General features: G+C 49.0%; 1 protein-coding gene and 1 pseudogene across 1 annotated transcript in view; both read right to left on the reverse strand.

Annotated features, from left to right (window-relative positions):
• Window positions 1-24,936, reverse strand: part of PCCA (propionyl-CoA carboxylase subunit alpha) — a 2,575,253-nt gene that overhangs the window by 2,325,421 nt on the left and 224,896 nt on the right. The window contains exon 3 of the mRNA XM_086934374.1: window positions 8,435-8,482. Within this exon, the coding sequence (XP_086790500.1) occupies window positions 8,435-8,482 (48 nt within the window). The remainder of the gene's footprint in view (window positions 1-8,434; window positions 8,483-24,936) is intronic.
• LOC147697711 (G1/S-specific cyclin-D1 pseudogene) lies at window positions 21,057-22,109 on the reverse strand (annotated as a pseudogene).

The raw sequence follows: 24,936 nt of genomic DNA on the forward strand, positions 1-24,936 counted from the left end.
TGTGCTTGCTCTCCTGCTCTCTTGCTGTGCTTGCTCTCCTGCCCCCTCGCTGTATTCCCTTGCTCTCCTGCACCCTCGTTGTGCTTGCTCTCCTGTCCCCTCGTTGTGCTTGCTCTCCTGCCCCCTCGCTGTGCTTGCTCTCCAGCCCCCTCGCTGTGCTTGCTCTCCAGCCCCCTCGCTGTGCTTGCTCTCCTGCCCCCTCGCTGTGCTTGCTCTCCTGCCCCCTCGCTGTGCTTGCTCTCCTGCCCCCTCGCTGTGCTTGTTTCTTTTACTCATTAAGGATTGTAGTTTTTCTTTTTTAGCTGAGGTCCATTCCTCTGCTTCTTTATGGTAGACCCATCAAACTTCAGGTGATAGATTGACAGATATTGTCCGATTGCCTTGTGGCTTGAAATAATCTTTGCTGATCTTTCAGTGTGGTGGTAGCCTTAGGTCAACATCCGCATTCACCAGGTTCAAAGTAAATGGTGCCAGTGTACTTTATATTGTTCTACTGAAATACTGGGTGGTTTGCCTTGTATTTCACCGACGTTTGTGGGCTAAGCATGAAGTAGTTGTCTTCCCTATTCGAACTTAGTGAGCCTTTTTGTTATGCAAAAAAAACCCTTAGCAGGTTATTTGTGGGAGTATTTATTTGCAAAATATCTGTGGTATGCGACGGTTTGCTGATGAGCATGAAAAGCGGCAAAGGGGACAACTTATTGGCTGTAGAAACAAAGCAATGTAAGTTTGAGGTTATGCTGCGGTACTAGTTATAATTCTCATCAGTGAAAGCATTTCGAGCTTGGCTGTGTGTGTGTGTGTGTGTGTGTGTGGCTCTGTGTGTGTGTGGCTCTGTGTGTGTGTGTGTGGCTCTGTGTGTGTGTGTGGCTCTGTGTGTGTGTGTGGCTCTGTGTGTGTGTGTGGCGCTCTGTGTGTGTGTGGCGCTCTGTGTGTGTGTGTGGCGCTCTGTGTGTGTGTGTGGCGCTCTGTGTGTGTGTGGCGCTCTGTGTGTGTGTGGCGCTCTGTGTGGCTGTGTGTGTGTGTGGCTCTGTCTGTGTGTGTGGCTCTGTCTGTGTGTGTGGCTCTGTCTGTGTGCGTGGCTCTGTCTGTGTGCGTGGCTCTGTCTGTGTGCGTGGCTCTGTCTGTGTGCGTGGCTCTGTCTGTGTGCGTGGCTCTGTCTGTGTGCGTGGCTCTGTCTGTGTGCGTGGCTCTGTCTGTGTGCGTGGCTCTGTGTGCGTGGCTCTGTCTGTGTGCGTGGCTCTGTCTGTGTGCGTGGCTCTGTCTGTGTGTGTGGCTCTGTCTGTGTGTGTGGCACTGTCTGTGTGTGTGGCTCTGTCTGTGTGTGTGGCTCTGTCTGTGTGTGGCTCTGTCTGTGTGTGGCTCTGTGTGTGTGTGGCTCTGTCTGTGTGTGTGGCTCTGTGTGTGTGTGTGGCTCTGTGTGTGTGTGTGGCTCTGTGTATGTGTGTGTGGCTCTGTGTATGTGGCTCTGTGTATGTGTGTGTGGCTCTGTGTATGTGTGTGTGGCTCTGTGTGTGTGTGTGTGTGGCTCTGTGTGTGTGTGTGTGTGTGTGTGGCTCTGTGTGTGTGTGTGTGGCTCTGTGTGTGTGTGTGTGGCTCTGTGTGTGTGTGGCTCTGTGTGTGTGTGTGTGGCTCTGTGTGTGTGTGTGTGTGTGTGGCTCTGTGTGTGTGTGTGGCTCTGTGTGTGTGGCTCTGTGTGTGTGTGTGTGTGTGGCTCTGTGTGTGTGTGTGTGTGTGTGGCTCTGTGTATGTGTGGCTCTGTGTGTGTGTGGCTCTGTGTGTGTGGCTCTGTGTGTGTGTGTGTGTGGCTCTGTGTGTGTGTGGCTCTGTATGTGTGTGTGTGGCTCTGTGTGTGTGTGTGTGGCTCTGTGTGTGTGTGTGTGGCTCTGTGTGTGTGGCTCTGTGTATGTGTGGCTCTGTGTGTGTGTGTGGCTCTGTGTGTGTGGCTCTGTGTGTGTGTGTGTGTGGCTCTGTGTGTGTGTGGCTCTGTATGTGTGTGTGTGGCTCTGTGTGTGTGTGTGTGGCTCTGTGTGTGTGTGTGTGGCTCTGTGTGTGTGTGTGTGGCTCTGTGTGTGTGGCTCTGTGTGTGTGTGTGGCTCTGTGTGTGTGTGTGTGTGGCTCTGTGTGTGTGTGTGTGGCTCTGTGTGTGTGTGTGGCTCTGTGTGTGTGTGTGTGTGTGTGTGTGTGTGTGTGTGGCTCTGTGTGTGTGTGGCCCTGTGTGTGTGTGGCTCTGTGTGTGTGTGTGGCTCTGTGTGTGTGTGTGGCTCTGTGTGTGTGTGTGTGGCTCTGTGTGTGTGTGTGTGTGGCTCTGTGTGTGTGTGTGGCTCTGTGTGTGTGTGTGTGGCTCTGTGTGTGTGTGTGACTCTGTGTGTGTGTGGCTCTGTGTGTGTGTGTGTGGCTCTGTGTGTGTGGCACTCTGTGTGTGTGTGGCGCTCTGTGTGTGTGGCGCTCTGTGTGGCTGTGTGTGTGTGGCTGTGTGTGTGGCTCTGTCTGTGTGTGTGTGTGGCTGTGTGTGTGTGTGGCTCTGTCTGTGTGTGTGCGTGGCTCTGTCTGTGTGTGTGTGTGTGGCTCTGTCTGTGTGTGTGTGGCTCTGTCTGTGTGTGTGTGGCTCTGTCTGTGTGTGCGTGTGGCTCTGTCTGTGTGTGTGTGGCTCTGTGTGTGTGTGTGTGTGTGTGTGTGTGTGTGTGTGTGTGTGTGGCTTGGTGTGTGTGTGTGTGGCTTGGTGTGTGTGTGTGTGGCTCTGTGTGTGTGTGGCTCTGTGTGTGTGTGTGGCGCTCTGTGTGTGTGTGGCGCTCTGTGTGTGTGTGGCGCTCTGTGTGTGTGTGGCGCTCTGTGTGTGTGTGTGGCGCTGTGTGTGTGTGTGGCGCTCTGTGTGGCTCTGTGTGTGTGGCTGTGTGTGTGTGTGGCTCTGTGTATGTGTGGCTCTGTGTGTGTGTGGCTCTGTGTGTGTGTGTGGCTCTGTGTGTGTGGCTCTGTGTGTGTGTGGCTCTGTGTGTGTGTGTGTGGCTCTGTGTGTGTGTGGCTCTGTATGTGTGTGTGTGGCTCTGTGTGTGTGTGTGTGGCTCTGTGTGTGTGTGTGTGGCTCTGTGTGTGTGGCTCTGTGTGTGTGTGTGTGTGTGGCTCTGTGTGTGTGTGTGTGGCTCTGTGTGTGTGTGTGTGGCTCTGTGTGTGTGTGTGGCTCTGTGTGTGTGTGTGGCTCTGTGTGTGTGTGGCCCTGTGTGTGTGTGTGGCTCTGTGTGTGTGTGTGGCTCTGTGTGTGTGTGTGGCTCTGTGTGTGTGTGTGTGGCTCTGTGTGTGTGTGTGGCTCTGTGTGTGTGTGTGTGGCTCTGTGTGTGTGTGTGGCTCTGTGTGTGTGTGTGGCTCTGTGTGTGTGTGGCTCTGTGTGTGTGTGTTTGGCTCTGTGTGTGTGTGTGGCTCTGTGTGTGTGTGTGGCTCTGTGTGTGTGGCGCTCTGTGTGTGTGTGGCGCTCTGTGTGTGTGGCTGTGTGTGTGTGTGGCTCTGTCTGTGTGTGTGTGTGGCTCTGTCTGTGTGTGTGGCTCTGTGTGTGTGGCTCTGTCTGTGTGTGTGTGTGGCTCTGTCTGTTTGTGTGGCTCTGTCTGTGTGGCTCTGTCTGTGTGTGTGTGGCTCTGTCTGTGTGTGTGTGGCTCTGTCTGTGTGTGTGTGGCTCTGTGTGTGTGTGTGTGTGTGTGTGTGTGTGTGTGTGTGTGTGTGTGTGTGTGTGTGTGTGTGTGTGTGTGTGTGGCTTGGTGTGTGTGTGTGTGTGGCTCTGTGTGTGTGTGGCTCTGTGTGTGTGTTTGGCTCTGTGTGTGTGTGTGGCTCTGTGTGTGTGTGGCGCTCTGTGTGTGTGTGGCGCTCTGTGTGTGTGTGGCGCTCTGTGTGTGTGTGGCGCTCTGTGTGTGTGTGGCGCTGTGTGTGTGTGTGGCGCTGTGTGTGTGTGTGGCGCTCTGTGTGGCTCTGTGTGTGTGGCTGTGTGTGTGTGTGGCTCTGTCTGTGTGTGTGGCTCTGTCTGTGTGTGTGGCTCTGTCTGTGTGTGTGGCTCTGTCTGTGTGTGTGGCTCTGTCTGTGTGTGTGGCTCTGTCTGTGTGTGTGTGTGTGGCTGTGTGTGTGGCTCTGTTTGTGTGGCTCTGTCTGTGTGTGTTTGGCTCTGTCTGTGTGTGTGTGGCTCTGTCTGTGTGTGTGTGTGGCTCTGTGTGTGTGTGTGTGTGTGTGGCTCGGTGTGTGTGTGTGTGTGTGGCTCGGTGTGTGTGTGTGGCTCTGTGTGTGTGTGGCTCTGTGTGTGTGTGTGTGGCGCTCTGTGTGTGTGTGGCGCTCTGTGTGGCTCTGTGTGTGTGGCTGTGTGTGTGTGGCTGTGTGTGTGTGTGGCTCTGTCTGTGTGTGTGTGTGGCTCTGTCTGTGTGTGTGGCTGTGTGTGTGTGTGTGTGGCTGTGTGTGTGTGGCTGTGTGTGTGTGGCTCTGTCTGTGTGTGTGTGGCTCTGTCTGTGTGTGTGTGGCTCTGTGTGTGTGTGGCTCTGTGTGTGTGTGGCTCTGTGTGTGTGTGTGTGGCTCTGTGTGTGTGTGTGTGTGGCTCTGTGTGTGTGTGTGTGTGTGGCTCGGTGTGTGTGTGTGTGTGTGTGGCTCTGTGTGTGTGTGTGTGTGGCTCTGTGTGTGTGTGTGGCTCTGTGTGTGTGTGTGGCTCTGTGTGTGTGGCTCTGTGTGTGTGTGTGGCTCTGTGTGTGTGTGGCTCTGTGTGTGTGTGTGGCTCTGTGTGTGTGTGTGGCTCTGTGTGTGTGTGTGGCTCTGTGTGTGTGTGTGGCTCTGTGTGTGTGTGTGTGTGGCTCTGTGTGTGTGTGTGGCTCTGTGTGTGTGTGGCTCTATGTGTGTGTGTGTGGCTCTGTGTGTGTGTGTGGCTCTGTGTGTGTGTGTGTGGCGCTCTGTGTGTGTGTGGCGCTGTGTGTGTGTGTGGCGCTCTGTGTGGCTCTGTGTGTGTGGCTGTGTGTGTGTGTGGCTCTGTCTGTGTGTGTGTGTGGCTCTGTCTGTGTGTGTGGCTCTGTGTGTGTGTGTGGCTCTGTCTGTGTGTGTATGTGTGGCTGTGTGTGTGTGGCTCTGTCTGTTTGTGTGGCTCTGTCTGTGTGTGTGTGTGTGGCTCTGTCTGTGTGTGTGTGTGGCTCTGTCTCTGTGTGTGTGTGGCTCTGTCTCTGTGTGTGTGTGGCTCTGTCTGTGTGTGTGTGTGGCTCTGTGTGTGTGTGGCTCTGTGTGTGTGTGTGTGTGTGTGTGTGTGTGTGTGGCTCGGTGTGTGTGTGTGTGGCTCGGTGTGTGTGTGTGTGGCTCTGTGTGTGTGTGTGGCTCTGTGTGTGTGTGTGGCGCTCTGTGTGTGTGTGGCGCTCTGTGTGGCTCTGTGTGTGTGGCTGTGTGTGTGTGGCTCTGTCTGTGTGTGTGTGTGTGGCTCTGTCTGTGTGTGTGGCTCTGTCTGTGTGTGTGTGTGGCTCTGTCTGTGTGTGTGTGTGTGGCTCTGTCTGTGTGTGTGGCTGTGTGTGTGTGGCTCTGTCTGTTTGTGTGGCTCTGTCTGTGTGTGTGTGGCTCTGTCTGTGTGTGTGTGGCTCTGTCTGTGTGTGTGGCTCTGTCTGTGTGTGTGTGTGTGTGTGTGTGTGTGTGGCTCGGTGTGTGTGTGTGGCTCGGTGTGTGTGTGTGTGTGTGGCTCTGTGTGTGTGTGAGGCTCTGTGTGTGTGAGGCTCTGTGTGTGTGTGAGGCTCTGTGTGTGTGTGAGGCTCTGTCTGTGTGTGTGACTGTCTGTGTGTGTGACTGTCTGTGTGTGTGACTGTCTGTGTGTGTGGCTGTGTGGCTCTGTGTGTGTGTGTGGCTCTGTGTGTGTGTGTGGCTCTGTGTGTGTGTGTGTGGCTCTGTCTGTGTGTGTGGCTCTGTCTGTGTGGCTCTGTCTGTGTGTGTGTGTGGCTCTGTGTGTGTGTGTGTGTGTGTGTGTGGCTGTGTGTGTGTGGCTCTGTCTGTGTTTGTGTGGCTCTTGTCTGTGTGTGTGGCTCTTGTCTGTGTGTGTGTGGCTCGGTGTGTGTGGGTGTGTGTGGCTATGTGTGTGTGTGAGGCTCTGTGTGTGTGTGAGGCTCTGTCTGTGTGTGTGGCTGTGTGTGTGTGTGTGGCTCTGTGTGTGTGTGGCTGTGTGTGTGTGTGGCTGTGTGTGTGTGTGGCTGTGTGTGTGTGTGGCTCTGTGTGTGTGTGTGTGTGTGTGTGTGTGTGTGTGGCTCTGTGTGTGTGTGGCTCTGTGTGTGTGTGGCTCTGTGTGTGTGTGTGGCTGTGTGTGTGTGTGGCTCTGTGTGTGTGTGGCTCTGTGTGTGTGTGTGGCTCTGTGTGTGTGTGTGGCTCTGTGTGTGTGTGGCTCTGTGTGTGTGTGTGGCTCTGTGTGTGTGTGTGGCTCTGTGTGTGTGTGTGTGGCTGTGTGTGTGTGTATGGCTCTGTGTGTGTGTGTGGCTGTGTGTGTGTGTGTGGCTGTGTGTGTGTGTATGGCTCTGTGTGTGTGTGTGGCTGTGTGTGTGTGGCTCTGTGTGTGTGGCTGTGTGTGTGTGTGTGGCTCTGTGTGTGTGGCTCTGTGTGTGTGTGTGTGTGTGGCTCTGTGTGTGTGTGTGTGTGGCTCTGTGTGTGTGGTTCTGTGTGTGTGGTTCTGTGTGGCTCTGTGTGTGTGTGTGTGTGGCTCTGTGTGTGTGTGGCGCTCTGTGTGTGTGTGGCGCTCTGTGTGTGTGTGGCGCTCTGTGTGGCTCTGTGTGTGTGGCTCTGTGTGTGTGTGGCTGTGTGTGTGTGGCTCTGTGTGTGTGTGGCTCTGTGTGTGTGGCTGTGTGTGTGTGGCTCTGTGTGTGTGTGGCTCTGTGTGTGTGTGTGTGTGTGTGTGTGTGTGGCTGTCTGTGTGTGTGTGTGTGTGGCTGTCTCTGTGTGTGTGTGTGGCTCTGTCTGTGTGTGTGTGGCTCTGTCTGTGTGTGTATGGCTCTGTCTGTGTGTGTATGGCTCTGTCTGTTTGTGTATGGCTCTGTCTGTTTGTGTATGGCTCTGTCTGTTTGTGTGTGTGTGGCTCTGTCTGTGTGTGGCTCTGTCTGTGTTTGTGTGTGTGCGTGTGCGGCTCTGTGTGGGTAGCTTTTTTTGTAGGTGGCTATGTGTGGGTGGCTCTGTGTGTGTGTGTAGGTGGCTTTGTGTAGGTGGCTTTGTGTGGGTGGCTCTATGTGTGGGTGCAAATGCAATAGGTCTCGCATTTGCGAGAGATTAAGCTATTGGCATTGGAAATGACAATGCCATTTATTTAGGTTTTAAAAACAAAAACATAAATAAAAATGTCATGAGCAATGTCAATAGCTCTAACTTTAACAATGCCGAGACCATTGCATTGTAAATGCTGGTTTCTTTTGCCTACCATATCTCCACAGACAGGATTGATGGAATTCTTGAATTAATCTCGGGGACTGGCAATTAATCAGGCCACATCCCAGTCCATTGCTTTTTTTACTACCATGCCACCTCATACAGGAAACAGTCTTTGTCTTAGGTTACTTGTGATTATAGAAAGGAACTGGCACAGCAATTCGGGCTGGACTGTTCCCACTGGATTAAGACCAGGGTTGATTTGCAAACAACTGGGTCAAATCTATTATGGCATGCATGGTGGGCAAAATATTAAATGGGTTGGAACGCTACCCAGAGTGACTGCAACTGGTTGAATTAGGTTTGGCAATTTAGGCTGCATTGCTCCCACTGGAGCATGACCAAGGTTGATGTGCATATGAGTGGGTCTACATGGCTTGAAATGCTAGTCCAAGCGATTTCCAGTGGTTTGTTTGCAAACATTACTCTCATCACTTTTTGTGCATCCAAAACTTCAACAGTCCCTAGAATACAGTCCATAAAACCAGAAAGGGTCTTCAGAGGGACTAGGCAAGCAAGTCAGTAACAATCAGCCAATCCTGGAAGTGGGCTCTCCCTGACCACACCAGAGTATTGTCATGCTTTCAGTGCCCAAAGCAATGCTGCTTCTCTCTTACTCCCTCCATGGATAAGGTGCTCTAGTTGAACAAATCTTGTGCTTTCAGCCACAGAAACAAATCTAAACTCAGCAGAACCTTCAACGAGGTGTCATTAAAACTTCAATCAATCTCATAACAATTAACAGCACTGGCTAATCCCACCGAGTCCCACTGTTGTGGAATTTATTTAGAAATACAATAAAACAAACAGCTGATGATGTTTCTATACAATTGCGCTTAGGTTGGCAGGGCCCACGCATTAGAAGATTGCAGCTTCACACACACGTTCTCTAAAATCACTGTTGCGGTCTCCAGTTTCCCCATTAGAAATAGGAACACCTCTGCAGTGGGTGGCATCAGGGCTTAATTATCTTAATTTATTTACCAAACTTTGCTGTTCTTTAAATACTGTCAGTATTATTTAAAAATATAATGGTACTCACCCGGCAGGCAATTTCTCCTCGGTTGGCAATAAGAATTTTTTCAAAAGTCTGAAATAATAGAAAGAAACCTGTGAATCAGACTTCAAACATCTGTATTATCTTACTAAAAAAACATTTACTAGCAAATATTATGGTCACAGATAAAGGTTGGACTTTCAATCACAACCCTTCAGAGTAAAGCATCGTTAATCCATTTCTGTAAATCAAATAATAATTGCCTCTTCAAACAAAATTTTGGTTGCCACTCTCGTTTGAAAATGCACAATAAATGGTTCGGACTACTGATGACGTGTAAATTTACAAGATGGTAATAAAGCTATAGTATGGTGTATACCCGCCACATCAAAAAAGTTTTTGATTGGGAATATATATTTACTTCACGAAGAATCAAAAATGTAGTGGAGCAGACATTGTACAAAGAATATTTTCTAGGTCGTAGTGCTTTTCCTAGAATCTCCAGCCACCAAACAACAGGTAACAATCTGCTTACGTCATGGGACAGATGAAAGAGAAGAGCAAACCGAGGCTAAAGTGCAGCACTGTGGCTTACCGCTGGGGTCACATTTTTAAATAAATAATTGTATATACTAAACTGCCTGACAGCCAGACACAACTATCAAACATAGGCTGCAACATATTTCTTGTGGCACGATTACTGATACATTTTTACATCTTAATGTTTCCTATGATCTTGCTTACTTTATCTAGCATGAATTTTAAATTGTTGTAAATGTACAATGTGCTTTTATGGCTGTAATAGCCGAAATAGAGTGTTCTTGATGATATTTCTTGTTATACAGGTTTATGCTGTTGCTTTCTTGGTCTGGATTTGTAATACCACTTCCAAATCCACATAGCTTTTGGTCACCAGTTAGCACTTCTAGAGAGCTCGGGTCCAGGATGGCATTGACCTTATCAACTGTATCAACAAAACACGTGTTAGGGAGCTTTTGTGAGTTTGAACTGAAATGTGTATTAATATCAGTTGCTCTGCTTAATTCACATGTGCATGACTTATGCTAGGCCTCAACACCATCTTTTTCAAAATGGATGTGCATCATCATGTTCATTCTGCTTTTATATTTCTCACTTACCACTACATGCAGCAGGATGTGAATTGTTTATTTCTATATTGCATTGTCCTCTACGACCTCACTTGAGAAAGCCTTTTGCCACATCCAAGGTTCCTCCTTTTTACACACTTTTTATTTCATTAATTCACAATGGATCTCTGTTGGTTAGGTAACTAATTCGCTCCGACAACTTCAGGCGAGATTAGGTCAGAAAGAGAGAATCAACATTCATGTAATGTGTTAGTGCTAGGATAGTATGGTTATATGATGTTTTTAAATTCATAGCAAATGCCTATCAATGTAATTCAATGAGTTTACTGTGGCATCTCCATTTTATTATTTATGCATCATACCTTTACATTTTGTAATAAATTTAGTGGTTTCATAATTTTTAATCTCAAACTCTTTTTGACTCAGTCCTTTTACTGACTGTATTTTGAAATGACGTTTGAATCTGGTCTATAGAAACACACGGCCTCTTAAATTTTGAGGTAAAAACCATCCGGATCCACCCAATGTTGGGACATGCCACTGCCATGCAGATTTTCTAGGGTCCTGCGTGCTCACAGGTTTAAGGATCCATTCCTTGCATCCCTCCTGCTCATCATCTTCCTGAAGTATACATTTGTTGTCTCAAGCATCATGATCTTTGGGAACACCACATGCATTCTAGCTGATAGGCCTAGACTGAAGAAGGTTAAGTTGCAATGAAAATTCAGACTCTTCAATTCTACTACATGAATGTGATAATGCAGATTGGGGCCAAAATTAAATTATATGGTTTACCGTTTCAATTACCATCACTTACTGGGTTAAGCCCTGTTCCCGCGCCATTTTCCTCTTCCCGGGACGACAGATCTTGGACACCATAGTTTGATTCAAAGAGCCATTTCGGCATCACATACAAATTCCAAACACAATTCAAATCTCAGTCAATGATAAGAGCTTGAATACATTTAAAAAGATTTATTCTCATTAGTAGTAATTATCTTTTTATTCTTTTTCTTTATTCATATTAGTCAATAAATCTTTGGTAAGGTTACAGAAATCTCCTAAAAAGGTTTGATTAGAATCAAATAGACAAAAATAATGCATCAATAGTGTTCCATAAAAGAAATAACCCCTTTTCTAAAGTTGGAACCAGAATTTCAGAATAAGTGGAACCCATGAATAGTCCAAGCTCAAAGGAAAAGAGTGAGTTTAAAGGAGCCTAAAGCCAATATCAAGCAGCCGAAATTCCTATAAGGAGTAGTTCATGCAACTCCGCTGAGTCCTTTCAGACTTTCTTTTATTCTCATTTATGAAAATATGCTTTAATCAATCTCTGCACGATAATACTAACCATCTACTCATTAGGTGCTCACAATGTTGAGGTTATTTGCTTTTAAATTATTGAAACCACATTTGACTTCGAATGCATTTCTCAAACCCTTGTGTCTCCATCTATCAGCTCTAAGTTGGGAGAGTTGCCATTCAACCTTCCTTTCTTTCAGCCTATCCTGATCACAAGTTCGCTCAAAATGAAGAGGAGCAATCAATGATCAGTGAAGAAATTTGAAAGCAAATTGTTTCAAAAAATCATTCTGAGGAATATAAGATTTCTTTAAAAGTCCAAACTGAAAAAGTTAATGAGGCTATAGAAATTAGACGAATACACGCAAAATTCTCCAAGAAAATGGCCTGCTCCGCTCCTTTCCTGAAAGTTTGGGGGTGATTCGTGAAGCACGGACTGAGAAAAAAGGGGGGGTCCCAAAACGTGTTTTCCCCATGCAATTTTCCATAGGACCTTTAGCCAGGTCTACAGCCCGAACGGCTGAACGGAATTACACCAAATTTGGCAAAAAGGTAGAGTTTGGTTAGCAGATTACCCTTTTTGTTAAATGGTGTAAATCCGTTCAGTAGTTATATCTACCGTACTCTGAACTGTACTCTGTACCTTCCCGAGCATGAGCTGCATGGTCATTGGCTGTCAACACTCCAAACCAGGAAGAGTTGGCAGCCATCTTGTGCCTCAGTAGAACCGAGGCACAAGAAAGCAGTGAAACAAAAGTGCAAGCCACGCAAAGGGGGCTGGGTAGAAACACCCTGACCCCCTAGGCCTGCTCAGGGGGTCCCACAAGGACCCCCAAGACCATTTTTTTTTTAAAAAAAGGTACGCGTACCCCGTGGAAAAAAAAAACGGTCTGATTTTTTTGTCAAATTAGCCCCCTGGGGGACCAAATCCCTGGGGCATAAAAAAAAGTGTGGGGGGGAGCCCAATCCCCCCACACTGCCCCGGGGACCGCCACCCCGGGGGCAAAGTAATTATATTAGCGGGGGCACACGGGCCCCCTCGCAGCCCCGGGGATTAAAATAAAAATAAAAACCTGTGTGGGGGGGCTCAAGCCACCTCCCCGGGGCTCTAATATATAAAATAGGGGGGTCTGTGACGGACCCCCCAGCCCCAGGGAGCACCACCCGCGGGGCTTTTAACTAGTGGGAGGGGGGCTAAGCGGCCCCCCTCCTGCAGCCTTGTGGGGGCCCCGGGGACCACCACCACCCAGGGCCGGCTCCTGCAGTGACACTGCTGTTTGCTATGGTAGGGCGGGAGCCTCGCAGCTCCCGCCCTACCATAGCAAACTGCTTTGATTTGTGAAAGAGAGAGCAGGAAACCTGCTCTCTTTCAAAAATCAAAGTGTATTGCTTTTCTGCATGGGGAGCAGCATCTTAGCTGCCCCCCAAGCAGAAAAGAAATGCCGGCTCCCGCAGGATGCAGGGAGCCGGCAGGGACCGTGGGGGGCTTAGGGGCCTCCCCACGGTCCCCAACGGAGAGAGCAGGCCCCGGGGGATGGGGTCCCCGGGGCCCTAAGTTGCCCAGGAGGGGGGCCAAGCGACCCCCCCTCCACCATTAAAATAAAAATAAAAAAAGGCAGGCCCCGGGGGATGGGGTCCCCAGGGCCTTAAGGGGGCATAGGAGGGGGGCAGCCCCCCTCCACAAAAAAAATAGAAAAGTTGGCCAGGTCCCGGGGGATGGTGTCCCTGGGGCCAGAATTGGCCACAGGAGGGGGGCCACGCGGCAACCTTCCCGTAAAAAGAAAAAACAATTGGGGGCAGGCCCTGGGGGATGGGGTCCCCAGGGCCAAAAAAAAAAAATAAAAAAAAAAAAGAAGGGGGGCTACACAGCCCCCCTTCTTAAAAGTAGTTTAAAAAAAACGGGATCGAGAGGAGGCCACACCCCCTCCCTGCACCTCTCTGCAAACTCCCCCCTGGAGCGTTTGCAGAGGTGGAACTAATTCCACTTGCATACTGGGGGACCCTGGGGGCCAACTAGCCCACCATGAGCCTCCAGTATGGGCCAGAGGCTCCCTTGCAGAGGTGTAATGAAGCCACGCCCCTTTTTACACCTCTCTGCAACGCAGCCCTCTGGTGCATACTGGAAGTTCCTGGTGGGCTAGTTGGCCCCCAGGGCCCCACAGTATGCAAGGGGAATTAGTTCCCCCTCTGAAACAGCGCCAGGGGGCTGCGTTGCAGAGAGGTGTAAAAAGGGGCGTGGCTTCATTACACCTCTCTGCAATGCAGCCCCCTGGCACATACTGGAGGTTCCTGGTGGGCTAGTTGGCCCCCATGGACCCCAATATGCAAGGGGAATTAGTTCCCCCTCTGCCAACGCGCCAGGGGACTGCGTTGCAGAGAGGTGCAAAAAGTGGCGTTGCCTCATTACACCTCTCTGCAACGCAGCCCCCTGGCGCATACTGGAGGTTCCTGGTGGGCTAGTTGGCCCCCAGGGACCCCCAGTATGCAAGGGGACAGTGAGGTAGTGTGGCTCACTGGTTAGAGGCGGCAGACCCGAGAGCAGAGGACGGCCCGGGACCAGGGTTCGATTCCCGGCGCGGCAGGTTTCTGGACCAGGGTCAGCGGACTCGATAATTCTCTCGCCTCGGTGCCCACTCTGATCAGCGAGCACACTCGGCAACTCTGGGCATTAGCTTGCCTCATCTTCACTAACGGCCCCACCAGACTGCCGGGGATGCCTGGTCTCACCCTGGAGATACCCATTAAGGGACCATCTCTCAGGGAAGCCAGGAAGGGTTTCGCAGCGGTCGAAGCGCCAGGACGCCTACGGGTAGCAGTGCGCTATATAAATGCCTATACATTTACATTTACATTTACAATCCCCCAACTTGGAACAAACTACAGGGCGCGTTTGCACAGTGGTAAAGGTAGGGGTTGGGGCTTGAGGTGATGTGAGTGCAAACATGCCCTGTGGCGTGTTTTACGTTGGGGAATTAATTCCTCTTCCATCCAGAGGTCCCCTAGGGGGCAACTAGTCCAACAGGTATCTCCAGTAAGTGCCACGGAGCTGTGTTGCAGAGTGTTGTAAAAAAGGGGGTGTGCCCTCTGAACAGCTCTGTGCAACACAGCTCCCTGGAGCATACTGGAGGTACCTGGTGGGCTAGTTGGCTCACAGGGGACCTCAGGATTGAAGAGGAATTAATTCCCCAACCTAAAACACGCCACAGGGAGTGTTTGCACACATGTTACTTCAGGCCCCGCCCCTACCTGATAGGATGTTGTAACTGGTATTGGTATCTCCATTTTTCTGAAAATTTTTGTTTCTATTTTTGAATGTGTGTATCAAAGGTTATATTAGGGTGAGAGGAGGTCTGCCACTCACAAGGATGATGTCATCAGGGATGTCATTTGAGAGGTCATCAGTGATGTCATGAGTGATGTCACAAGTGATGTAATATGTGACGTCATCAGAAGTGCATTGCAGGCGTGCGAGTTATAGTTAGCTGAACTAACTATAACGGGAGAATTTCAATGGTTTTGTATGAGTGAAATGTCCAGCTAACTAGAACATGTGTGAATCCTATGGTTTTTTCAGTGAATTTCTAAGGTTTTTTAAATGCTAATTCCTAACTGTAACGTGGCTGAAACCCATGGTTTTTTCTGTGAATTTCAAAGGTTTTTTAAATGCTAATTCCCAACTATAACGTGGCTGAAACCTATGATTATTTCAGTGAATATATATATATATATTTTTCACTCCTCCAAACTCAGGAAAAAGCCGTCGCCTGCCACAACAGAGGGTGTGTCGTCAGAAGGACCACCCAAGTACCGGTCCTTTAAATCGCCAAAATATCTCCACGTAGCACAGCCAGCAAAGAACGACGACACTGTGTCTCGGCCTCCAAAATCCTTTATTGGGACAGCTCACAAGGTGAGAGCTGACCCAATAAAGGATTTTGGAGGCAGAGACACAGTGTTGTCGTTCTTTGCTGTCTGTGCTACGTGGAGATATTTTGGCGATATATATATATTTTTTTAATACAATCAGCGATGCACAGTTCTTCCTACTTTCTCACAGATATTCCACATAGCATTGTAACATCCATGTCGTAGGGCTTTAGCGCAATGGCTATCCACATTTTTTTCTACAACCTGCAATAACTCATTATGTAGGCTGCTCAAAAGGGTATACGGATATTGTCCAATGTTCTTACTTAAAAATGTTTAGTAAAAACATTTTTTTGTTTTAAATAAATCTGTGACGCGCAGTCTGTTTCTAAGTTGCTCTCTCTGTGACACCATCCCTCGCTGTGGCATTCTGACCCTCATCTGTCTCTAACTTTCATTATTTGTCACTCATACATATGAATCTCATCATTTTTCTCTCAAATTTTGATCTCTTGACTTCACACTATGCACTCCTTCCCTCATACACAATTTCTTACTCGCTTCAAGACCCTGTGTTCCCTCAAATTCACTGACCTTTCTAACACATGGCATTGCTGGCTCAAATAGAACTGTGTTAATGCTAAACAATCTGGGTCCACCATTACAGGACAGAGCTCACCCCTTGCAAAATGTGGGCTCAGGCATATTGATGTTTTTCTTGGTCTATTCGGCTTTATCCATGGCATGATGGGGCTACACCCATAGTATAATGCCAGCCCTGACGGCAATGGGGGAAATTCTGAGCATAGTGGCGGTATTAGAGACATGAGGGCGCCCATTCCACAATACTTGTATAATATGGCTATAATGGTGGCAATTCCTAGCTTCTAGACATCCATAGCATGATAAAGCCTACCTCTTTGTGTAACGCTGGCCGTAGCATTTAAGTGATCATTCCCAGCACAATTAGGTCATCAGTGGCTAGACTATTCTAAACAGGCGTCCAATTCAGTGTAGCCATATGTGACAGTAACAGATGCGCGTAGATGTTGAAAATGACGATTTGAGGTTTTGGGAAAAAATGCGTTTACTTACTACTCCTATGCAAAAATTGTGGGGTGTTTTCAAGAAAAATAAGCTTCTATTAGGGGGACACCAGTTATTTTGCCAAATTAAAAATGTGTTTTGATATCAAAACGTCAATCTTTTTGATAAACTGACAAACCAATGTCAAAAAATGAATGTGTTGGGACGGCAAATCCCCTAATAACAAATGACACATTGAGGTGCCGGGTTTTTAGGAACCCGGTGGTGCCAGGGGAAAACACCCAAAGACCTCTTGAGTTCTTCCTGTTCTGGACCACAGAAACACAGTCTTCTAGGTGAAGTCAAAGATCGAGTTTTATTGGCTGCAACCAAGTAACAAGCGTCCTAGAAGTACAACAGCACGGTGTGTAGATTCTCAGGAGACTGTTCGTTTTTACAGAACCAGCCTTGTCCTTTTATACAAAAATATTAGCTGCGGGCAAGAATTCTTTACTTTATGACATGATCATATACATATTTCCAAAACAATAAAAAAGCGAAGTCATGATGGCAAACCTACATTTCGTATGTCCAGTTCGTGATGGATTACCCAGCCAGGCCCAGAACTCCCATCAGATATCGATAAACCCCAATAAAATCGGGCACCTCCTCATCGTAAAACTAGTCATAAACAAGAAACAGGGACAGGTGTATGTGTGTGAATAACATGGTTTGTATGTAGTGAATGGTTTATGGCATGTTGTGCCTTGATGCTATCTTACTCGGCCACTGGGCGAGGGACTGCCCGAACAGGTTTGGCTGGAGGCAGCGGAGGCAGCTCGCCAGGTCATGGGGAAGTCAGCTAAGGTGGACGTGTCCTTTCAGATCGAATTCGGCCTTAAATCAATTGACGATGTAAGGGAAAGCCACAAGATGGATGCCGTTCACAAAATGGGATCCGAGGGTTCGAGACAGAAAGTACTGTTTTAAGGTGATTGCATTGCTCGATCATCACGCAAATGCACAGATGAAATGTACTAATCATTACCGGTCTGCCGATACCGAATTCGTCATGGTATGATGATATTTTCTGACGCGAGTGTTGGGCTTTGGTACCACATAATTGCAGGGTCCATAATTTTCAGAACCACAACATGTATTTGTAAAAAGCAAGTTCGCCCCATGGGGCACCTAGGAAATAAATAAAAGGTTTTTATAGTTATCCAATGAAGTAATACTCTTTGTATTCACCTTAGCAGGGTTAAAGGCGCAGTAGACCTGCAAAGATTTGAACCTGTGGCCATGAAGTCAAACGCTGATTTCTCGAGTGGGTGCATTGGGGCACTGAGCCACTAGACCCAGCTATAGGCCGGCAAGCTCTGGGCAGCTTGCACTCTTACTTAGTGTTCCATTTAGCGGATCTCTGTATGCTTTTGACTTTTTGGTCCCCGAAGCAACTTGGGTTTCAAGAATCTTCTGCGAAATGTTATAAGGACTCAGGGCACAGCTGAGGTCAGAGAGGCACCTTTTATAAGGGCTAAGACAATCTAATCTGGTAGTGAATTACTATAGTGGACATAGAAAGCCCTTATTGTGGGTTATCTTCAGGGTGAGTTGCATACTAGCCTCTCCTGATTAAGTCTCTGCATAGGTTTCCCCAACATGGTCCTTTTCCACATTCATCTTGGACACAGACAGAAATCTATTTTATAACTACAGTGTACCTATTTCCTGCAAAATGAGGGCCTAGTTGGATATTTTGTGTACTGGGCATTGTATTTAAATTATTCAGCCTCCCAGTTTAGAGGTGCACCAGCCAGCTGTAACTCGAAGAAGGCAGGACACTGCCCATTGATGTGCAAATGTATTCATTCCCATCTGGTAAAATCGTGCTTCCCTGTCCTAGGAGTGTCACATGGATAGATCTGCAGAATAGAAGTCTAGGCCTTCATTACTGCTGTGAACTTTGTTCACCCACTTTGACATGGTGCTACCAACCACACACCCTCTTCCTCCTGATTCTGCAGATCAATTGGTTTCTGGTGTTTGTTAACCTAAGTGCAGCCATTTTGAATACATGGCAGCCCAGCATATTACTGCTAGCTCTTCACACACTCGCACCTGTCACAGGGTCTGTTTGCTCTGCCTTGCATCACACGCTATCCATCAAGTCTTTTTTAGGTCTCGCTTAAGCCAACGCGATAGCGATGCTTTGGCGAGATATAAAGTAAGGGGCTTTCAAAAGTGCACCCAAAGTGCAGATCGGGTACAGGGCATGTGTGCCGGGCGCGCGCACCATTTGTCCGCCTGCTGATCACTTTCACGCCCGCTTTGATGTTCTCAGTGAGCCGCGCAGCCACTGAAAACATCAACGCAACTGCGAAAGTGCTCACCATTTGCCATCCGAAGGCCTCACTTTACTGCTTTGCTTGTTAACACATACGCTCGAGGCTCGTTAAGATGTGTAATGCCGGTTTAAACTGAGCGGCGTCTGTCACTATGAATATCGAATGACTAGCACATGTTTAATACTGACCAATCTGTACATACCCCTGCAGGCAACACTAAGTACAGATAATTTTAACGCCAACACTCGAGACACGCCTAGGTGAGCAATGCTGTTTTAAAATCGCCCGCCCTGACATCAACATCGATTATCGGAGCCTCTTGTAACATGCCCGAATCGATCTCTCCAGCAGCACAAACTCGCACCGCTAACACACCGCCCATCATATGCGGAATCCCCAAGACCACCCTGACATCGTAAGAGCATTGTGCGGTACACCCAGGATATATTAACATCCAGTGCTAGACCATACAATAAACCCAGTTAATTATCTATCAACATCGCACTTAACCTGAGAAACATTTACCGATTATGATAAAAACTTAAATACGTAAAGGACTAATCCTTTTGTAACTTGAATCAGAGAAAAAGAATTGCCATTTTTTTGTTATTTTGAGTTAGACTGAGCTCCTTAAACACAATTAATTTTTACATTGTGCAGGTGTAAATAATGTTCAAAGACTACATATCCCTCTAACTAGAAGGCTGTGGGCTCACAGTTTTAACTATTGAGAAATCCACCTCCGGCAGAGAAATTAATACGTTTTCAATGTCACGCGACTTTAATAGCCACAACCGTTTTGTGTGTTAAATGATCGCAGAAACATTTAAAGCGAGGCAATATCATTAAAATGATTCTGGTAGCAAAAGTGGTAGGCCGGTGGTGGGCCGTGTTAAGTGCTTAATGAGGCTATTGGGTAGTTAACACAAAATGTATGTCACAAGTCCGATAAAATATTTATCGGAGTAGTATATGTATGTCCTCGTAAGGAGGGCGAGCAGGTAACTCTAGGCGACAGTGGAAATTATTTTTAAAGTTCGGGGCTTGCCTTTTACAAAACCTTGCTTTTGGTATTATGCTGACAGTGGGCAACAGATTACACTCGCTGTGGTATGCAGCGGTCCGCCTCGCTGAGATTTAATATAGGTTTTGTACAGCGAGTCCCACCACATTAACATTTTCAGGTAAGGCTCGTTAAAATCAGCACTGAGGAAGGAAAGGATTTCTATTTTTTCGAATTTTACGTCAATTAAGAGGCCCTCTACTGTGTCAAATTGGCCATCCATCCATTCGCTGACTTTGATAGATTTGAGGAGGGGGTAGAAGACAAACGGCCCGTGATATCTGGTGGAGTACAATGCTGGTTTCACTGGCTCTGTGGCAAGTCCGACCTTTAACACTTGGAAGCACAAAAACAGTACGGGAGTCTAAACCACATTTATTATGTAATATGTGTAATTTAACACCCTAATTTCTTTGCTGATTCAGTGCTTCCTCCTGCTTGGGATAACAGATCAAAAGCGTCAGCGTTTTGTTTACATCTAGGGACAGTGTTCTACTTGTGAGCATATTCTTATTTTACAAGCGTTTTGCTAAATTCTTTCAGTCTGGGGCCAGAAAGTGAAAAAATGGCATTCGCTCACATATATGGATTTGTTCTGGACATTTTGAAACTTAAGGCCTAAATAACTGTGTTCTAGGGATTCGATAAAAGGACTACAGTAAAACTGATAAGCACAACATGAAACACAACAAATACTGGGGGCGTGGTTAAGCAAGCCATGATGATGGACGCGTTCTGCTGAGGCTCCGCAGCAGGGCGGCCCAGAAGACGGTACCATCTCGTCGGCCTGGGAGGTAAATCGCCCTCCCTGGCATCAGAACCGTGGCAGCACCAGAGGGTGCTTACAAAAATCAGTAACTTGCAGCGACCGCAGAGATAGAAGTGGAGATACCAGCCCCCGGGCCCAGACACAACATGGCGGCCGCCCATCTGTCAGTCGCCAGGCTTCTTGTACCTTTTTTCCTGTTTCCCCACTCACAAGGAACTACTAGTCCCAGAATGCACTGTGAGGGCTATCGCCTTGTTTGCTTTCCCATGCTGGAACTAGGGGCAGTCAGCTGATCTGGTACAGCATATAGCCTGCCAGCTCCTGGGATCAGGTGCTTGGCTTTCCTTCCTGTTTTGGACCACGCCCTTTGTACCTGCCTGTTCGAGTTGCTAGTTTCCCTGCTTTGCGGTACTGAGGGGGCTTGTTTCATTGGACCTGCTTTTTTAGGTCTCGGCGTCAACGCGCGGAAGCGCGTCTCCGCCGAGATCTTTTGTCAGCGACTATCATTCCCAGGACACAGTCCCGGCCACGCGCATCCTTCCAGGCGATTTGTAACTGGAACGCGCGCTGTGGCCAGGCGCTGTCTCCTGGGAAGCGCAAGCACCACACACGCATGCGCATACACACACACACAAGCGCCCATGCACGCACGCACATACATACATACAGAGACACCACCCCTGACTCATACACACACGCGCGCACACACACAAGTGCACCGAGGCCCCCCCCTCCCCCTCCCCTCCCCCCCCCCCCCCGCCGTCACCGTCGCACACATACATACACACACACACACGAGCATACACACACACAAGTGCACCAATCGGGCTCCAGCCTTTTGGAACTTACCTTACCTCAGCACGCGGCGCCCACCTCCTGCTGGCGCGGCCCCGGGGCTTTACACCGCTCACAGGAGCCCCGGGCCGCGAGACGCAACGACTCCGCCTGCCTCCTCTTCCGGTCTGAACGTGGCTCCGCCCCCGTCACAGGCGACCGTGCCTGACTTCCGGGGCGGTCGCGATACTAAGAAAGCTTTTTCAGAAACTATGTAGGAGCGTGATTGGAGACCCACAACAGCAAATAACCCAATCACAAACACGCTGGTACATTGCACAGGCAGAATCTACTACATTAACTGATGCAACTGCCCAGGTGAAAAAAGGGGTTTCTCTGAGTGAGCAGGACGAGGCATATGGGCTTATCAGTCGGCGCCTCTCCTACGCCCATGCTCCACTACTGTGTAGGCCAGCAAATGACTTCCACAAGTCCCTTCAAATGTTCACGTCTCGCACATCGGTGGGAGTGCAGGACAGGCCTTCCTCTTCATCAGCATTTTTGCGCTCTGACACGTTGTGTTGCTGTGCCTGACGCAGACTGGATTCTAGCAGCGATTCAATTTGCTCTTGGCAGGCCCGTAAACAATCCGGGTTGCACTTGATGACCTGGGACAGGAAATGCGTGAGGCACTGGTAGGAGAGGAAGCTGTTGGTGTTGACGAGGTGAAGACCTTGGACGACTGCTGCCACGCTGCCTGCCGCGATCATGGAGGGAGGGTTGGAAATGAACTTGATGTCTGTCGCGCAGAGTGCCACAAAAGTCTGAGCGTGCTTGCGGATAATCTGCCTCGTGTCCTCGCCGAGGGGCATTTTGGAAAGGAAATGTTCAATGAAATCGTGAGGGGTGACAGAGGCCAAGTCCCACTTGAGTTTGTTCAGCGTCAACAGCTCCATTTGCACTAATTCGTCGGGTCCGATGGAGTTATCAGTATAAATGCAAAGTTTTTCCGCCGTTAGAGGAATGGTTTCTTTCATTTTTGAGGCCACGAACATGCAGGTAGCCCCCAGCAGCTGCAATCTGTTTTTCTTCAGCGGTTCCACCGACAAAAATCTGTCCAAGTAATTTATGGCTAATGGGAACACCTCCTCTTCACATTTCTGCTCTTCACAAACCTCCAGCATCCAGGTGGCCACGATCTTCCGCATGTAGGGTTGCACTTCATGCTGCACGCAATTAAAGTAGGAAGCGGACGGCGGGCAGTTCTCCTCCGCCTTCAGCATGGTGTGCAGCACCCTGTCGTTCAGGAGTTGCTGATCCAGGTAAGCCCTTCGGATGGTTTCCACCTCGCAGCACAGCAGCTGATGTTCCATGTCTCCCCCGCGCGCGGTGCCTGCTCTTGAGAGGGGGTGCGGGGTGCCCGTGCTGTCCTGTGAGTGAGAGAGCTCCGTTCAGTGCTTGCTGCTGCCGCGATACTAAGAAAGCTTTTTCAGAAACTATGTAGGAGCGTGATTGGAGACCCACAACAGCAAATAACCCAATCACAAACACGCTGGTACATTGCACAGGCAGAATCTACTACATTAACTGATGCAAATGAAAAGCATCTTTGCTTCTACTTTAGGACGTACAACCATTTTCAAAATATTAAATGACCTAAGTCTACTTAAATTAAAACGACTGCTCTTTCTGCTGCAACACTTCCAAGGTGCTCCAAGATGTATGTCAAGCTTTGCATGCAGCCTGTACAAAAGTCCCTGCAGGTTTCAGATACAAAAGGCAGTGAGCGGGCTAGGGTGCTAGTATTATCTCTACCTAGTGGTGAGTGGTGAGTGCAGAGTGGTGAGTGCAGAGTGGTGAGTGGTGCAGAGTGGTGAGTGGTGCAGAGTGGTGAGTGGTGCAGAGTGGTGAGTGGTGCAGAGTGGTGAGTGGTGCAGAGTGGTGAGTGCAGAGTGGTGAGTGCAGAGTGGTGAGTGCAGAGGGGTGAGTGCAGAGGGGTGAGTGCAGAGGGGTGAGTGCAGAGTGCAGAGGGGTGAGTGCAGAGTGCAGAGGGGTGAGTGCAGAGTGGTGAGGGTGAATGCAGAGTGGTGAGGGTGAGTGCAGAGTGGTGAGTGGTGCAGAGTGGTGAGTGCAGAGTGGTGAGTGGTGCAGAGTGGTGAGTGGTGCAGAGTGGTGAGTGGTGCAGAGTGGTGAGTGGTGCAGAGTGGTGAGTGGTGCAGAGTGGTGAGTGGTGCAGAGTGGTGAGTGGTGCAGAGTGGTGAGTGGTGCAGAGTGGTGAGTGGTGCGCTGCAGAGTGGTGAGTGCTGCAGAGTGGTGAGTGCTGCAGAGTGGTGAGTGCTGCAGAGTGGTGAGTGGTGCAGAGTGGTGAGTGGTGCAGAGTGGTGAGTGGTGCAGAGTGGTGAGTGGTGCAGAGTGGTGAGTGGTGCAGAGTGGTGGTGAGTGGTGATTGCAGAGTGGTGAGTGCAGAGTGGTGAGTGCAGAGTGGTGATTGCAGAGTGGTGAGTGCAGAGTGGTGAGTGCAGAGTGGTGAGTGCAGAGTGGTGAGTGCAGAGTGGTGAGTGCAGAGTGGTGAGTGCAGAGTGGTGAGTGCAGAGTGGTGAGGGCAGAGTGGTGAGGGCAGAGTGGTGAGGGCAGAGTGGTGAGGGCAGAGTGGTGAGGGCAGAGTGGTGAGGGCAGAGTGGTGAGTACAGAGTGGTGAGTGCAGAGTGGTGAGTGCAGAGTGGTGAGTGCAGAGTGGTGAGGGCAGAGTGGTGGTGAGGGCAGAGTGGTGGTGAGTGCAGAGTGGTGGTGAGTGCAGAGTGGTGGTGAGTGCAGAGTGGTGGTGAGTGCAGAGTGGTGGTGAGTGCAGAGTGGTGGTGAGGGCAGAGTGGTGGTGAGGGCAGAGTGGTGGTGAGGGCAGAGTGGTGAGGGCAGAGTGGTGAGGGCAGAGTGGTGAGGGCAGAGTGGTGAGGGCAGAGTGGTGAGTGTGCAGAGTGGTGAGTGTGCAGAGTGGTGAGTGTGCAGAGTGGTGAGTGTGCAGTGGTGAGTGTGCAGAGTGGTGAGTGTGCAGAGTGGTGAGTGTGCAGAGTGGTGAGTGTGCAGAGTGGTGAGTGTGCAGAGTGGTGAGTGTGCAGAGTAGTGAGTGTGCAGAGCAGTGAGTGTGCAGAGCAGTGAGTGCAGAGCATTGTGTGCTGTTGAGTGCAGAGTGCTGTGTATTGGCAATGTTAATGACAATGCCCATTTATTTTTGATTTAAAGAAAAAAAATGTCATGAGCAATGCCAATAGCTCTACCTTTAATGATGCCGAGACCATTGCATTGCAAATGCTTGTTGTTTATCTGTGAGCTGTCTGATACTCAGTGCCCCCGGACATTCGCCCTGCTTGCATTACTCGGGTGAAACAGTATGCCTCCTCCAGCTGTGTCTTCTATGTATTCTGAGCTCCGAAAGCTTTGTTGCCCTTACCTGCGTTTGTTTCCGCCTCGGACGCGAGGCTTGACCTTTTTGGAGACTGCCCACATTTTCCCCAGAGTCGGCGCGCCATTAATCAAACCCTTTGTGCCTTTCAAGCACTGAGTCGCGCTATCAAGCGCTGGGCCTCTTCGAACATTACCGAGAAGGGAGATAGTTAATCTCCTTGGTTAGATGCCATTTTTTGTTGTGTTTGTTTCAAAGCAGTGTGTGCGTTTGACAGGTGAGCCCTCATGTTGTTCCTGCGCTCACTTTTAAAAGGCAGGCCCGTATTTTTTTCCTTTTCTTCCTTGGAGTTGAATTCCTCAGATTTCTTTTTTGTTAGACTGCCGTCTATATACCTACTGCAGCCTCGTGTGAAAAATAGTATCATGGCAACTTAATGCCTCTCAGGATTGAGAACTTTAATTTATCGTTGGACACCTGCTGGATATTCAGAATTGTCTTGGGACTCATTCTTATTGGGTGATCAACAAGGAACATTCCCTGTTTTTGCAATCTATTTGTTTTTTTATGGAGAGACTTATTTAGGTGTCTGCGGATTATGTGCGGGTGAGTATGGGCAAAGCATACAATGTAATTACTTGGTGTAAAGGAATTATTCCTTCTACTTAACCTTTTTTCCTCTTTGGCCCTGTTCATCTGCAGGTCTACCTCACCTTCAATTAACCTTCTTTGAAAGAACGCCCAGGTGGTCCTTCCCGGTCTCTCCACTACCTTGGGGGTACTAGTATAACCTCAGTGTGTCTAATTGGGTTGAGGTGGCTGTACCCTACAGGAGCGAAGAGACATCTTCTTCGCTCCCGTGGATCTTGGATTGGCGGGCCTTGACGTTGGA

Source organism: Lissotriton vulgaris, chromosome 8 (assembly GCF_964263255.1).
Source record: "Lissotriton vulgaris chromosome 8, aLisVul1.2, whole genome shotgun sequence".
Classification (NCBI taxonomy): Eukaryota; Metazoa; Chordata; class Amphibia; order Caudata; family Salamandridae; genus Lissotriton; species Lissotriton vulgaris.